An 18,053-nucleotide genomic window follows, 5' to 3' on the forward strand; every position below is an offset into this window, starting at 1 on the left:
GCAGGCCTACACAGTCACGCTTGGTATCAAAAGGTGGCTCTACTAACAGGATCCAAGCCAGGCATGACTTCAACAGCTGGCATTTGGAAAAAGCCAATTAATTCATCAGGTGAAGTTAGGCTGTAGTGAAAACCGGACAGGGAAGGATCTTCTGGACAAAACATCCCTCAAGTTACCCAGTAGGGGAAAAGGGATTAGAAACATTTAGAGAATTTCTGGAGTTGCCTATGGCTAAAATTAAGTTCCCACTGGGAGTTTTGAAGGCTGTTGTTATTTTAATAGGAAATTAATTTGGGGAGGAAAGCAAACATTTCCTGTTTCATCCACTTAGAAAAAATGTCTCCTGATTTCCATCATTTCCCAACACATTTGATGTGAATGTTGGAAGACTGAATTTAACAGATGATCCAAGTGTGAAAATGTGCTTACAAGTGGTGAAATAGAGACTAAAGCTTTAGCCGCATTTTGAAGAGGAATAGGATAGCCGTAAGAGGAACAGCACAATTGCAAGTGAAATTGAGAGGAACTGTCAGCTCATCTTGCACAGAATATGGTGTTAGAGAGCAAAGTTACTCACAGGTATTTGCAGTGCCTTTGGGGATGGGGAGATACGAGCCTGGACTCCAAGGTCGGCCCTGATAATTCTTCTTGCATTTCCCACAGTCTGGACCTGTGGTGTTGTGCTCACATTCACAGGTCAGTTTGCTGTTGTCATACACACACACAGTGGCGTGGAGATTACATTTGCACCTAAGCAGGAGAGAGACAAGAGTTCACTGTAAGTCAAGTTGGTCTTAGCAATCACGATCACGGAGGCTTTACCCATCTATCTCCTGCAGTGGCGGCTCTTACACCCCACAGTTATTACTACATAGAAGCTCTGGGCAAAATGTAGAACTGCAGGCCCCACCGTTAGAATCTTTTCAACAAGGGGGAGGAGGTGGGGTTAGGATACCGTCTGTCTCATTCCACCCTTTAAGGAATCCCAATATTAGTCATTCTGTTCAGTAGAAGCCTGAAGGTCCCATAAGACACTTGTACTACAAAATCAAGGGTTTCCCAACAGGTGTCCAAAATATTGCCACCAGTGAGCAGTTTTCTTGTGGTATTAGAAATCTATGACAATTTCATTTGGGTTTGAAGAGCAATGTTATCTTCTGTTTTTCTTTAAACCAGAAAGACAATTCTTATTTGTTTAAAAGGAAAGATAACCATGAAGACAATTTGCCGTTTAGGCTTATTTTATAGACCCATGCAGATCATAATCATAGAACCCACATTCCAGGCTCTAAAATGATTATTACCCCAGATCAAAAGCTTTTCCCGCCAAGGCCTCTAATAAATCTGAATAGTCCTTAGATTTCCTAGTCACAGCAAATAAGGTAATTACAAGTCTTGCACAAATGGTCCAAATGACTCAGATAAAAGATGCTTAGAAGCCTAGAAAATAAAAAAAGACTATATGTGGCAGGGGTTTGAGGTCATTAGCAAATGTCTTACCTTTGGTGCCTGTGAAGAGAGCTGTGATATATGAGAGGCAACAATGGAATATGCAATTTCCACAAAAATACATTCTCCTACCCAAAGTCTTGCACTGTAAAATTGCAAAGGCCAACTGGATATTTGTTGAGGTAGCAAGTTATAAATTGTAACATCCCAAGCAGAGGCCACATCCTCTGGGAAAGTAAAACCTAGGTTGACAGGATCACCATGACCAGAGGCCAGAATGGTGTATGCAGGAAGCAACGTGTCCACACACAGGGGAGAGCCAAGACACCCAAGACGGGGGATAAAGGAACAAGACCTGTCAGAGTTGGAATCTGAAAACGTTACGTGTGTGTATGTGTCTGTCTGTCTGTAGATGTGTGTGCATTTTTAAACTAGTCCTGCCTCTTCTAGAAACTAGGACAAAACTATAGAAAGCCAAATTACATAAAAACAAGGAAAGGTTGTAGGGTTTTACATTTGCTCTCCTTTGTGGGGCATATCATGAATTGGAAAAAGTAACAGTAGTCTTTCTTGGTAGGAAAACAAGATTCTTTAAGAACTGATGTTGGTTTCTATAATGTCTGTATAGCAACAAGCAAGTTTCTGTCTTGTGAATGGATGATCTGTTTGGAACACTGACCCAAACTTATGGCAAGGAAGTGAAGGACAGGCTAAGACTATTACTGAGAGCTACTGGCCTCTCTTCCAACTAAAAGGTGTAGCCGCTAATGTAATTCCCACTCCCCACTCCCCAAACCTTCCTGGATAAGATCACACTTCTTCATCGGGGGTCTGCTACAATTTGTAATACTTGTACCTATACTCTTCCCTCTGTATAGTTGTAAATTGTAATAAGCTGAAAGGCTACTATTTAAACAATACCTATTCAATTTAAACAAATAAACAGAACCTTTAATATTAACACGCATACAGTCTTCTAAAAAGCTAAGAGAAAAATAATTCAGTTAAGTGAAATAGACAGCGTTTAATTATGAGCTAGGTCTTATAACATTTTCCTCTATGCAAGGAGTCACTTGTGTTAAGTTGCTTGGGAAAGGATCTTTCCCCTTCCAACATTAGCACCTTTATTTATGGGTGTGTTTTTGTATATGGAAGATGTTAGAAACCTAGGTGACAGAAGCACCAACTTACACTGATTTAGCACCCTTTCTGCTGTTAAAAATTCCAAATGAGGAAATGAACAACATGACCCCAAGAATATGCTTGTTTCATATGGGAAGACCAAGAATACAAGTAGTAATTGTAAATTGGATGAAATATTCTTTAACTGTTAATACTTTCATACTTGAAGCCACTTTCTGACTTACAGGCAATTTCCATTTTAAAGGCTCTGTATTTGTTGAGAAAATATTCTTTGACTAACAAAAGAAGGTGAAAGGAAATTAGGTGACTGTTTTGTCTTATTTCTCTCAGATTTCTTCCAATTAATGGTTCATCTTCACCTGTCCAAAAGCTAATCATTTAAGGCTCAACTCAGTTCACTCTTTCCTGTTATCTACCCTGCTCACTGTAGACACATTGAGCCCTATCTTCTGATTTCCTTAAATGATTCTGTGTATTTGGTTTGGTTGGTTGTTACTTAAAAGCTCTTTAAGCTTTTAAAATGTGGACTCATTGCATAAATCTCTCCCATCCTAAGGGCAGAAATACTCACCTTGGCTTCTTTTTTTTTTTTTTTTAAGATTTTTTAAAAAAAATTTATTTGTTAGAGAGAGAGAGAGATACAGAGCGCAAGCACAAGCAGACAGAGTAGCCGGCTAGAGGCAGAGGGAGAAGCAGGCTCCCTGCCGAGCAAGGAGCCCGATGTGGGACTCCATCCCAGGACGCTGGGATCATGACCTGAGCCGAAGGCAGCCGCTTAACCAACTGAGCCACCCAGGCGTCCCCTCACCTTGGCTTCTGGTCTTCTTTTCCAGCTACCTCTTTTAACACTCTTCTCTCCTTTCTTGAGTTTCCTATACCTGCATTTTCCATTTTCTCATCTTCTACTCACTTTCTCTTTCTCACCAACCATGGCCTCTCTTGCCAAGATCATCCATGACCTCTTTGTTGAAAATCCAATGGATACTTTTCTTTGTCTTATTTGATCTCCCGATGGCATTTGAATCTGTGGACCACTCCCTTTCCCCTGACACTTTGCACTTGGTGGATTCTCAAGCTCATTTTCAGAACCCTCTTCATCTTTGTGTTCTCTTTATGTGCTCTTCTTGGGGTCCTGGCCCAGCACCGTCAGCCTAAGTGACTCTCTTAGAACATTTTATTTTATTTTATTTTATTTTATTATTTCAGAGATGGAGAGAACACAAGCTGGGGGTGGGGGCAGAGGGAGAGGGAGAAGCAGACTCCCTGCTGAGCAGGGAGCTGATGTGTGGCTCGATCCCTGTACCCTAGGATCATGACCTCAGCCAAAGGAGGTGGTTAACCGACTGAACCACCCAGGTGCCCCTCTTTGGATACTTTTAATATAGGTTGTCCCTTCAATTTCCTCTGTGGTCCTTAAAGCCTTTGAGTTATACCAAACTTACATTCTAAAGCAAACTTCCATAATCTTTCCCCACTCTGAAATAATAAGCATATGCAAAATAAGCTTAAACATTTGAAAACATTTTAGGAGATTCAGAGATTCTCTGTTAACCATAGGGATCCATAGAACCACTCCTTCCATTCTTACCAGGTGAAGATATTCTGATTGACATGTTGCTAAATCCTGTATCTACGTTTCCATCATGGAGCTCTCTGCTGGGCACATCAAACTCAGCAGATGGCAAACTGAATTCTGGGGCTTCCCTCTCCTACTCCTTCTTCTGGGGTTTCTGTCTTAGTAAATTCATCACCTTTTAGGCAGCTGGTTGAGAATGCCTCCCTCTTTCTTTCCTATCATATCTAACTTGTCATTGCTCCATCTCTCACCAAGTTCTGAGATCCCTCCTCTTTGATAACTCTCAAATACATACAGTGCTAGCCATTGCCACCATCCTAGTTGAGATCTCCATCATCTTTGACCTGCTTTATTACAATGGCCTCTGAGCAGAGCTTACTCTTTAGCCCAGTCTCAACACAAGAGTCAAAATAATCCTTTATACAAAAATATTGGGGTTCCTGGCTTAGAATCATTGAAAGACTTGTCACTTTTCTAAAAATAGAGTCCAAACTCTGTAACATGGACTCCAAGTCCATTCGAAGTTGGTGTTTCCTCCCTATTCCAGTCTCATCTGTACCACTAGCAACACTACTCATTTTGTCACACTTTGCCTTCAGATAATCTTATAAGCTGTTCCTTCTGCCTGGAACATTCTACTCTATTACCTCTAAATCTGCAAAATACCTACCACTCAGGTGTCAACTTGTAAATTTCAGTGCCTGGCTCCTAAATGACATTCAAAAACCATCCACTGGGGCGCCTGTGTGGCTCAGTGGGTTAAGCCGCTGCCTTCAGCTCAGGTCATGATCTCAGGGTCCTGGGATCAGTCCCACATCAGGCTCTCTGCTCAGCAGGGAGCCTGCTTCTCTCTCTCTCTCTGCCTGCCTCTCTGCCTACTTGTGATCTCTCTCTTCAAATAAATAAATAAAATCTTTAAAAAAAAATCATCCACTGGTCAACTATCTGAGTGCTTCTCTGACCCACCAGTATGCCTTTCCTTTGTGCTCCTGTGACCCTGGCAAGGCCAGTCATGCGGTAAAGCGATCTCTGCCTTAGACATAGACCATGTTGTCATTGCTTCTTCTTCTCTCACCTTTCCTGGAGTGTCAATGCCTGGAAGTAGCAGTCATGTTTGCCTTACTTTAGTGCAACATTCCAGCACTTGTCAGGGTGCTAGGCACATGATAAGTACCTAAAAAATATTTGCCTGATAAACAAATGATTAATAAGCAAGTAGACTCGCTGAAAGCAGGAACATCATGGGTCTGTCCTGCTATGTCTAGCATGGTAATGGACTAAAAATAGAGAATTAATAGGCACTGTACTCAATCAAACACTCCATGATATATGCTGAAAATTGCCATGCGCCATTATTATTGGTTTTCATAACTGACATTGTGATGGGCAAAGGGAACTCTATAAAATTGGTAGGACTTTGTAAACACTATTTAATTTAAACTCCAGAGAATTTGTCAAATGCCTGAAACGTAACATAAGAAAAAAATCCCTGAAATACTCAGGAAAGTAACACAATTTAGAGAAGAAAACAAAACAAAACAAAACAAAACAAAACAAAAGCAGAGCATTTGTGTGGTATAATTATCCTGGAATGTGCATCCTTTGGCTTCAACTTCTCATTCAGGGATGACCACCCTGGTTCAGGTGGTTTGGCAATGTAGCTTGGGCCCTGGTGGACACTGGAACTTCCTCAGCAGTAAATGTGCTGAACCAGCCCAGCTTTGGGCTGTCTTTCCTCCATTCTTGTGACAACTGTTGTGCCTGGCTGAGCCCCTGAAAGTGGACACCGAGGTATCACATCACTGCTCGGGATTGGGAAATAGCTCCCTTTCATTCTCCCCAGCTCAGCTGTTCGCCTCATTCCAATCCGATGCTGAAATTCTTTATTTAGAATCCCTGCCAGAGTGGGTTTTTCCTCCAGCAGGGGGAAAAAAAAATGGATGTCACGATGCTGGGAGATTGCTCTCAATTCCTGGGGCTGTGACCTCCAGCCTTGTGATGGGGTGGAGGGCAGATTTCCCTGGCCTCCACTTGTCTCTGGCAGATTCATTATCCACTTCCACGGTCATCCCACTCCCACATCTATGGGCGGGGGAGGAGCTGCACAAGTGGATACCTAACAGGCTTTGCTTGCAGTGAAGTATCTGATGTTCTGGAGAGCCAAGCCTATTCACCAATTCTGTTTACACACATAGGACTCACACCAAGTCACTGCAGATAGAATTGACTTGCATGCACTTGGAAGATCCACTTGTGCATAAGTGACACAGTGCACACACTGTTAAATAAGGGCATTGCTAAGACACACTTAAAAAAAGAGTGAGCCCTATTCTGTGAGGCAAGTGATGAAAACCTGTGTATTCTTGCTTTCAACCAGGTCTGCACTTCCTGTATTTTAGTGACCAGCTGTCATGAGTCAATTTAATCTTGCTTATAAAAAGCCTCCAACGTTTAGATCTCTGCCACCTGCCAGTAGGTATGAAAAACCCATACAGTCTGCCTGTTTTTTAAAAGATAATTTAATATATTTATTCTGGGAAGCATGTTATCCACCACAATTTCCTGTGAGTTAGAGGTCTATATATATAATCTATTACTAGTGTTTCAAATAGAGGTACCAAGACAGAGAAGTTTGGAACTGGCCCTTTCTGAAGCAAAACAGGAAGGGAAGCCAGGCTTGCTGCCTTGCGAGTTCAGGATTTGGCTACTTTTGTGCCAGAGGAGGAATCACCATAAAGTGAATGAAGTTTAGCATCAGGGCCCTTTCAAGTCCTTAGGGAAGACCCTAACCATGCATCCATATGGTCATGCGCTTTTTTATAATTCTCACAAATGAGATTTTTTTGCATTTTTTTTTAACCACTGAAGGTTTTTCCTTCATGAGAATACCCTTCCTGTCACAAAGGGTATAAGTTTCAGGTCTTACAAAACCTGGATCAGCCTCTGGTTGCACCCTCTACCTTGGATGGGCAGCAGCTACATAAATGCTTCTAGAAAATGAGTTAGTGCAAACACTGGAGCTTCAAAGATGTCTTTTTCAAAAGGTGATAAATATAAAATGCTTTTCACAGACTTTTTCTGCCTCTGCAGCCCCTTGACCTTTTTCTTTTCACTCTGACATATGAATTTTTGGTTTCCACCTCAACACATTATTTGCCATGGGGACCTGCAGCAACATCATTTAGAAATTATGAGTTATTGATTGTGAAGGCAGTCAGCCCAGGGTTCAAGTCCCACTTTTGCCAATGACTCGTGAGACCCTTGGATAAGGGATTTCACAAATACACAAACAAACAGAACTAATGTTTACTGAATACTTCCAAGTACCTGGCATTGTGCTCAGTGTTTCTGCATGTTTCACGCATTATTTTGTACAAACATTACAACAGTACTGTGGGATTGGCACTAATTAGAGATGATGCTTTTGCCTATTGACGAACTAAGAAACCCATCTCTCCCAACTAGTATGAGATGGAACCAGGATTTAAACCGTGGGTAGTCAGCCTCCAGAACTCTGCTCTTACCAACAAAAGTGGAATGCTGTCTTTCTAAGTATGGCTAGGCCTCAGCTGTCTCATCTGGAAAACAGGGACAATAAATAGATGTGTTTCAAAGAACTGTTCTGGGTATTGAAAAGCGAATGTACGCATGCCCTGAAGATCGTATCTGACAGAGAGTTCTTAATAAATGTTAGTTTCAATTATTATCTCTACAGTTACTACTGCTACTACCATGACTGAAAAGGGCTGATTCATTCTGTAAGCCTTAATTCATAACATATTCTTTGCATAACGCCGTGAGAAAGCCCATGGGATTCAAAACCAGAAGCTGACACAGAGTCCTAATCTCCAAGAACGTAGAATTTGATGAGTCAATAAGATGAAACACACATAGACTGACTACCGACCATGAAGAGGGTGCCACTGAGACCACCGGGGACCACAGGAATAAGCCCGACATGAGAAACAGCACGTGCCTAGGCACTTTGTGTGGGGTGCTATTGCTGACCCACCTCTCCGCCAGCGCAGAACCGGAATGCCGCCCATTACGCAAGCCTAACTTAAAAACAACAGCTGCAGCCCTAGTATGTAGGAAGACAAACCAAAAGACTCCACAAACCTGCACTCCAAAAAGCACCGATAAGCTGTCTGGACAACTAACCAATCAGGACAAAGCACTTTCCTCTCCCTTATTAGCATAATAGACATGAGTGGACACTTTCCGGGAGAACTTTGTATAAGCAGAGCTTCCTGTTTGTTTCGAGAGGCTGGCTTAAGTGCTCTGGGTTGGTGCTGTACCTCCGTGCATCTAGGTCTCTAGCCCCAGTAGAGCCTTGCCTGTGCCTTTGACTTTTGGGTCTGGCCTAATTTCTACCCTTGTGGGGCCCAAGATCCAGACTCTGGTAACAATATTCCATCTAATCCTAACAATATAAGAAAGTACAGTGGTAACACTGAGTTGTCTCTCCACTGACAATGCTGCATTTGCACTAAAAGGTCAGAGGGACAGCCCTTCCTTAGCACTGAAGGCGGGCAGAAGAAGAAAACCCCACGTTCCACTGTATACCTGGAACTGTGATGGGTGCCTCCCTTACATTATTTCACCTCATCCTCATTACCTCTGGGAGAAGGAGGTATAAGTACCTGTAATTTACAGATGTGGAAAGTGTGGCCAAGAGCAGTAAAGCAATTTGCTCAAAGAAACACTTCTGGTAAGTGGTAGTCAAGAGTCAATTCCAAAGGCCAGGTTCATTCTAGGACATCACTCTATTTGAGGCATAACAAAGCAGACTGGTTCATGGGGAGAAGTAGACTTGTGGTTCTAAACTGCGATCTTGACACTTCCACTGTAACACTTGCTGCTTAAATTGTGGGCCCTGGACCAGCTATTTCAGGATCACCCCAAGGGCTTGTTACAAATCTTGGGGTTTCTGCAGACTCCCTGAAGAAGGATCTTCACTTTAGCCAGATGGCTGTGTGATTTATATGGAGAAGAAGGGTTGAGAAGACCTGCTGAGTCACCAGTGTGTCAAAATCCTGATGAACAGGAAGACTAATATCATGGGTGTGATCCTTGTGCAAACCTCTCCATCACCTATATTCTCTTTAGCAATCTTTGGCCTAAACCCAACTAGCACTAAGGTTCTAGATATACTCACAAACCAAATTGACCATTTGTTTGTGAATTCTGTCAACTCAACTGATCTTCAGATTCATAGATCGGATAATAATTAAATAATTTAACTATATTGAAAGCTGTTTATATTTATTAGTCAAAACAGTATTTAATCAGAATGTATAAAGAGCTGTTACAACTACAGTAATAAAGAGGACCAAAAAAAAAAAAAAAAGCTAGTTAAAAAATGACTAAAAGGGGCACCTGGGTGGCTCAGTAGCTTAAAGCCTCTGCCTTCAGCTCAGGTCATGGTCTCAGGGTCTTGGGATCAAGCCCCGCATCAGGCTCTCTTCTCAGCGGGGAGCCTGCTTCTCTGCCTACTTGTGATCTCTATCTGTCAAATAAATAAATAAAATCTTTTAAAAAATGACTAAAAGATCTTAAAAGATATTTCTCTAAAGAAGATATATACAGGGAGGTGGAGCAAGACGGTGAAGGAGTAGGAGAGCTAAATATCATCGGGTCCCAGGAGTTCATCTAGATAGTTGTCAAACCATTCTGTACACCTACAAACTCAACAGGAGACAGAGAAGAAGAACAGCAATTCTAGGAGGAGAAAAGCAACCACTTTCTGGAAGGTAGGATGTGAGGAGAAGTGAATCTGAGGCAATATATGGGAAGAGAGACCATGAAGGGTAGAGGCCAGCTGCCGGCAAGCAGTAGAGCAGTGGAGAACAAAACTGGAACTTCCGGAAGTCTGCTCCATGAGGGATGTCACTCTATGTGTTAAGGGGTGGGGGATGGAGCCCTTGCTGGGACAGTGATCAAAGGTGAATGTGCACCCATTTGTTTATAGCAACAATGTCCACAATAGTCAAACTATGGAAAAAGCCTAAATGTCCATCCATAGATGACTGGATAAAGAAGTTGTGAGAATATATATATATATATATATATATATATATATATAATGGAATACTATGCAGCCACCAAAAATCTCACAAAATCTTGCCATTTGCAATGATGTGGATGGAATTAGAGGATATTATGCTAAGTGAAATAAGTCAATCAGATAAAGACAATTATCATGTGATCTCTCTGATACAAGGAATTTGAGAGGCAGTTTGGAGGGTTGTTAAGGGATATGGAGGGAAAAAATGAAACAAGATTGGACTGGGGAGTGAGACAAACCATAAAAGACTCTTAATCTTGGGAAATAAACTGAGGGTTGCTGGGGGTTGTGAGTGAAGGATTGGGTGGGTGGGTGATGGATATTAGGGAGGGTATGCTATGGTGAGTGCTGTGAATTGTGTAAGACTGATGATTCACAGACCTGTACCCCTGAAGCAATTAATACATTATGTTAATTAAAAAAAAAAGAAGGTACATACAAATGGCCAGTAAACACATGAAAAAATGCTTATCATCTCTAGTCATTAGGGAAGTGCAAATTAAATCCACAATGAGGTCCCACTTCACATACACTAGGATAGTTATGATTTAAAAAGATGGACAATGAAGAGGAGTCAAGATGGCAGGGAAGTAGCAGGCTGAGACTACATCAGGTAGCAGGAGATCAGCTAGATAGCTTATCTAAAGATTGCAAAAACCTACAAATCCAACAGGAGATTGAAGAGAAGAAGGACAGCAATTCTAGAAACAGAAAGTCAACCACTTTCTGAAAGGTAGGACTGGCAAAGAAGTGAATCCAAAGCGACGGGAAGATAGACCTCAGGGAGAGGGGTCAGCTCCCAGCAAGGAGCGGAGCAACAGAGCACAAAATCAGGACTTTTAAAGTCTGCTCCACTGAAGGACATCGCTCCAGAGGCTAAACCGGGGTAAAGCCCACGCGGTGTCTGCATGGCCCCAAGTCCCGCAGGGTCAAGGAAGGATTGGGGGTGTCTTAGTGTCGCAGAGCTTGCAGGTATTAGAATGGGGAAGCCGGCTACAGAGACAGAGCCGACAGTAAGCTCACAGCTCGGGGTTACCTTGAACCGGTCACAGGCTCGGTGAGCTCGGAGCGCGGCCGGAGGTCAGGCAGACGGGAGTTACTGGGCGCTGTGCTCTGAGGGCACACTGAGGAGTGGGGCCCCGGGCTCTCAGCTCCTCTGGGCTGGAGATCAGGAGGCTGCCATTTTTATTCCCATCCTCCAGAACTCTACAGAAAGCGCTCAGGGAACAAAACCTCCTGAGAGCAAACCCAAGCAGATTACTCAGCCCGGCCTCTGGTAAGGGCAGTGCAATTCCGCCTGAAGGCAAAGACACTTGAGAATCACTACACCAGGCCCCTCCCCCAGAAGTTCAACAAGAAATCCAGCCAAGACCAAGTTCACCTACCAAGGAGTGTGGTTTCAATACCAAGGAGAGCAGCAGAATTCCAGAGGAGGAGAAAGCAAAGCACGGAACTCATGGCTTTCTCCCTATGATTTTTTAGTCTTGCAGTTAATTTAATTTTTTTCTTTTTCATTTTTTTTCTCTTCTTCTGCTAAATTTTTTTTTAACTTTTACCCTTTTCTTTTTTAACATTTTTAACTAGTTTATCTAATATATATATTTTTTCTTTTTTATATTTTTCTTATTTGTTTTCTTTTTTTAAATTCTTTTCTTTTCTTTCTTTTTTTCTTTTTTCTTTTTTTTTCTTTCTTCCTTTTTGAACCTCTTTTTATCCCCTTTCTCCCCCTCATGATTTGGGATCTATTCTGATTTGGTTAAAGCATATTTTCCTGGGGTTGTTGCCACCCTTTTAGTATTTTACTTGCTCCTTCATATACTCTTAGCTGGACAAAATGACAAGGCGTAAAAATTCACCACAAAAAAAAGAACAAGAGGCAGTACCAAAGGCTAGGGACCTAATCAATACAGACATTGGTAATATGTCAGATATAGAGCTCAGAATGACAATTCTCAAGGTTCTCGCCGGGCTCAAAAAAGGCATGGAGGATATTACAGAAACCCTCTCTGGAGATATAAAAGCCCTTTCTGGAGAAATAAAAGAACTAAAATCTAACCAAGTTGAAATAAAAAAAAGCTATTAACGAGGTGCAATAAAAAATGAAGGCTCTCACTGCTAGGATAAATAAGGCAGAAGAAAGAATTAGCAATATAGAAGACCAAATGACAGAGAATAAAGAAGCTGAGCAAAAGAGAGACAAACAGCTACTGGAACACAAGGGGAGAATTTTTTTTTTTTTAAAGATTTTATTTATTTATTTGACAGAGAGAGATCGCAAGTAGACAGAGAGGCAGGCAGAGAGAGAGAGAGAAGCAGGCTCCCTGCCGAGCAGAGAGCCCGATGCGGGACTCAATCCCAGGACCCTGAGATCATGACCTGAGCCGAAGGCAGCGGTTTAATCCACTGAGCCACCCAGGTGCCCACAAGGGGAGAATTTAAAAGATAAGATGAAACAACCATAAGATGAAACAACATTAGAATAATTGGGATTCCAGAAGAAGAAGAAAGGGAGAGGGGAGCAGAAAGTATACTAGAGAGAATTATTGGAGAGAATTTCCCTAATATGGCAAAGGGAACAAGCATCAAAATCAAGGAGGTGCAGAGAATGCCCCTCAAAATCAATAAGAATAGGCCCACACCCCGTCACCTAATAGTAAAATTTACAAGTCTCAGTGACAAAGAGAAAATCCTGAAAGCAGCCTGGGAAAAGAAGTCTGTAACATACAATGGTAAAAATATTAGATTGGCAGCAGACTTAGCCACAGAGACCTGGCAGGCCAGAAAGAGCTGGCATGATATATTCAGAGCACTAAATGAGAAAAACATGCAGCCAAGAATACTATATCCAGCTAGGCTATCATTGAAAATAGAAGGAGAGATAAAAAGCTTCCAGGCCAAACAAAAACTGAAAGAATTGCAAACACCAAACCAACTCTACAGGAAATATTGAAAGGGGTCCTCTAAGCAAAGAGAGAGCCTAAAAGTAGTAGATCAGAAAGGAACAGAGACAATATACAATAACAGTCACCTTACAGGCAATACAATGGCACTAAATTAATATCTCTCAATAGTTACCCTGAATGTTAATGGGCTAAATGCTCCAATCAAAAGACACAGGGTATCAGAATGGATAAAAAACCAAAACCCATCTATATGTTACCTCCAAGAAACTCATTTTAGACCAGAAGACACCTCCAGATTTAAAGTGAGGGGTGGAAAACAATTTACCATGATAATGGACATCAGAAGAAAGCAGGGGTAGCAATCCTTATATCAGATCAATTAAATTTTAAGCCAAAGACTGTAATAAGAGATGAGGAAGGACACTATATCACAAAGGGTATGTCCAACAAGAAGATCTAACAATTTTAAATATCTATGCCTCTAACATGGGAGCGGCCAAATATATAAACCAATTGATAACAAAATCAAAGAAACACATCAACAATAATACAAGAATAGTAGGGTACTTTAACACTCCCCTCACTGAAATGGACAGATCATCCAAGCAAAAGATCAACAAGGAAATAAAGGCCTTAAATGACACAGGACCAGATCGACATCACAGATATAGGCAGAACATTTCATCTCAAAGCAACAGAATACACATTCTTCTCTAGTGCACATGGAACATTCTCCAGAATAGATCACATCCTCGGTCCTAAATCAGGCCTCAACCAGTATCAAAAGATTGGGATCATTCCCTGCATATTTTCAGACCACAATGCTCTGAAGCTAGAACTCAATCACAAGAGGAAATTTGGAAAGAACCGAAATACATGGAGACTAAACATCATCCTTTTAAAGAATGAATGGGTCAACTAGGAAATTAAAGAAGAATTGAAAAAATTCATGGAAACAAATGATAATGAAAACACAATGGTTCAAAACCTGTGAGACACAGCAAAGATAGTCCTGAGAGGAAAATATATAATGGTACAAGCCTTTCTCAAGAAACAAGAAAGGTCTCAAGTACACAACCTAACCCTATACCTAAAGGAGCTGGAGAAAAAACAAGAAACCCTAAACCTAGCAGGAGAAGAGAAATCATAAAGGTCAGAGCAGAAATCAATGAAATAGAAACCAAAAAAAACAATAGAGCAAATTAATGAAACTAGGAGCTGGTTCTTTGAAAGAATTAATAAGATTGATAACCCCCTGGCCAGACTTATCAAAAAGAAAAGAGAAAGGACCCAAATAAATGAAATCATGAATGAAAGAGGAGAGATCACAACTAACACCAAAGAAATACAGATGAACATACTATGAGCAATTCTCTGCAAAGATATTTGACAATTTGGAAGAAATGGATACATTCCTAGAGACATATAAACTACTAAAACTGAACCAGGAAGAAATAGAAAACCTGAAATGACCCATAACCAGTAAGGAGATTGAAACAGTCATCAAAAATCTCCAAACAAACAAAAGCCCAGGGCCAGATGCCTTCTCAGGGGAATTCTACCAAACATTTAAAGAGGAACTAATTCCTACACTCCTGAAACTATTCCAAAAATAGAAATGGAAGGAAAACTTCCAAACTCATTTTATGAGGCCAGCATCACCTTGATCCCCAAATCAGACAAGGATCCCATCAAAAAAGAGAACTACAGACCAATATCCTTGATGAACACAGATGCGAAAATTCTCACCAAAATACTAGCCAATAGGATTCAACAGTACATTAAAAGGATTATTCACCACGACCAAGTGGGATTTATTCCAGGGCTGCACGGTTGGTTCAACATCCACAAATAAATCAAGGTGATACAACACATTAATAAGAAAAAGAACAAGAACCATATGATACTCTCAATAGATGCTGAAAAGGCATTTGACAAAGTACAGCATCCCTTCCTGATCAAAACTCTTCAAAGTGTAGGGATAGAGTGCACATACCTCAATATTATCAAAGCCATCTACGAAAAACCCACTGCAAATATCATTCTCAATGGAGAAAAACTGAAAGCTTTTCTCCTAAGGTCAGGAACACGGCAGGGATGTCCATTATCACCACTGCTATTCAACATAGTACTAGAAGTCCTAGCTTCAGCAATCAGACAACAAAAGGAAATTAAAGGCATCCAAATCAGCAAAGAAGAAGTCAAACTATCACTCTTCACAGATGATATGATACTATATGTGGAAAACCCAAAAGACTCCACTCCAAAACTGCTAGAACTTGTACAGGAATTCAGTAAAGTGTCAGGATATAAAATCAATGCACAGAAATCAGTTGCATTTCTCTACTCCAACAACAACAAGACAGAAGAAAGAGAAATTAAGGAGTCAATCCCATTTACAATTGCACCCAAAACCATAAGATACCTAGGAATAAACCTAACCAAAGAGACACAGAATCTATACTCAGAAAACTATAAAGTACTCATGAAAGAAATTGAGGAAGACACAAAGAAATGGAAAAATGTTCCATGCTTCTGGATTGGAAGAATAAATATTGTGAAAATGTCTATGCTCCCTAAAGCAATCTACACATTTAATGCAATTCCTATGAAAATACCATCCATTTTTTTCAAAGAAATGGAACAAATAATCCTAAAATTTATATGGAACCAGAAAAGACCTCGAATAGCCAAAGGAATATTGAAAAACAAAGCCAAAGTTGGTGGCATCACAATTCTGGACTTCAAGCTCTATTACAAGGCTGTCATCATCAGACAGCATGTACTGGCACAGAAACAGACACATAGATCAATGGAACAGAATAGAGAGCCCAGAAATAGACCCTCAACTCTATGGTCAACTAATCTTTGACAAAGCAGGAAAGAATGTCCAATGGAAAAAAGACCACCTCTTCAATAAATGGTGTTGGGAAAATTGGACATCCACATGCAGAAAAATGAAATCGGACCATTTCCTTACACCACACACAAAAATGGACTCAAAATGGATGAAGGACCTCAATGTGAGAAAGGATTCCATCAAAATCCTTGAGGAGAACACAGGCAGCAACCTCTTCGACCTCAGCCGCAGCAACATCTTCCTAGGAACATCGCCAAAGGTAAGGGAAGCAAGGGCAAAAATGAACTATTGGGATTTCATCAAGATAAAAAGCTTTTGCACAGCAAAGGCAACAGTTAACAAAACCAAAAGACAACTGACAGAATGGGAGAAGATATTTGCAAACGACATATCAGATAAAGGAGTAGTGTCCAAAATCTATAAAGAAGTTAGCAAACTCAACACCCAAAGAACAAATAATCCAATCAAGAAATGGGCAGAGGACATGAACAGACATTTCTGCAAAGAAGCCATCCAGATGGCTAACAGACACATGAAAAAGTGCTCTGCATCACTCGACATTAGGGAAATAAAAATCAAAACCACAATGAGATATCACCTCATACCAGCCAGAATGGCTAAAATGAACAAGTCAGGAAATGACAGATTCTGGTGAGGATACGGAGAAAGGGGAACCCTCCTACAGTGCTGGTGAGAATGCAAGCTGGTGCAACCACTCTGGAAAACAGCATGGAGGTTCCTCAAAATGTTGAAAATAGAACTGCCCTATGACCCAGTAATTGCACTACTGGGTATTTACCCTAAAGACACAAACGTAGTGATCCAAAGGGGCATGTGCACCCGAATGTTTATAGCAGCAATGTCCACAATAGCCAAACTATGGAAAGAACCTAGATGTCCAACAATATATGAATAAAGAAGATGTGGTATATATACACAATAGAATACTATGCAGCCATCAAAAGAAATGAAATCTTGTCATTTGCAATGACGTGGATGGAACTAGAGGGTATCATGCTTAGCAAAATAAGTCAATTGGAGAAAGACAACTATCATATGATCTCCCTGATATGAGGAAGTGGAGATGCAACATGGGGGCGTTAAGGGGATAGGAGAAGAATAAATGAAACAAGATGGGATTGGGAGGGAGACAAACCATAAGTGACTCTTAATCTCACAAAACAAACTGAGGGTTGCTGCGGGGAGGGGGGTTGGGAGAGGTGGGTGGGCTTATGGACATATGGGGAGGATATGTGCTATGGTGAGTGCTGTGAAGTGTGTAAACTTAGCGATTAACAGACCTGTACCCCTGGAGATAAAAATACATTATATGTTTATAAAAAATAAAAAATAAAAAAAGAAAGATGGACAATAGGTAATGTCGACAATGATGTGGAGAAATTGCAAATCTCATCTATTGTTGGTAGGGATGTAAACTGGTGCGGCCACTTTGAAAAATAATGTGGCAGTTCTTCAACAAGGTAAGCATAAAGCTATCATATGGTCCAACAATTGCACTTCAAGGTCTTTACCCTTAGAGAACTGAAAACATGCCCACACAAAAACCTGTACACAAATGTTCATAGCAGCATTATTCATAATAGTCAAAAAGTAGAAATAACCCAAAGATCCATAAATTAATGAATGGATCAACAAAATGTCATATATCCATAATGGAATATTATTTTGGGGGAAGAAGTAATAAAGTACTGGTATGTGCAACAATACGGATAAACCTTGAAGACACATTTCTAAATCAAGGAAGCCAGACACAAAAGGCCACAGAATGTATGCTTTCCTTTATAGGAAATGCTCAGAATAGGTGAATCTACACAGATGGAAAGTAGGTGAGAGATTCCTGGGACCTGGGGAGAGGGCAAATGAGAAGTTACTGCTCATGGATGGGGGTTTTCTTTTAGAGTGATGATAGTGTTCAGGAGTTCAATAATGGTGAGGTTTGTATAACTTATTGAATATACTGAAAGCCACTGAATTTTATATTAAATAGATGAAAATATAAACTAAATTAAATATGGTATTTGTCCAAAACAGATG

General features: G+C 40.8%; 1 protein-coding gene across 5 annotated transcripts in view; it reads right to left on the reverse strand.

Moving 5' to 3' along the window:
* Positions 1-18,053, reverse strand: part of NTNG1 (netrin G1) — a 349,817-nt gene that overhangs the window by 83,262 nt on the left and 248,502 nt on the right. For all 5 annotated transcript variants that reach the window (XM_045081977.1, XM_045081973.1, XM_045081974.1 and 2 more), the window contains exon 4: positions 578-750. In XM_045081977.1, the coding sequence (XP_044937912.1) occupies positions 578-750 (173 nt within the window). The remainder of the gene's footprint in view (positions 1-577; positions 751-18,053) is intronic.

This window comes from Mustela putorius, unplaced genomic scaffold, assembly GCF_011764305.1.
Source record: "Mustela putorius furo isolate JIRA1106 unplaced genomic scaffold, ASM1176430v1.1 tig00000585_pilon_pilon_pilon, whole genome shotgun sequence".
NCBI lineage: Eukaryota > Metazoa > Chordata > Mammalia > Carnivora > Mustelidae > Mustela > Mustela putorius.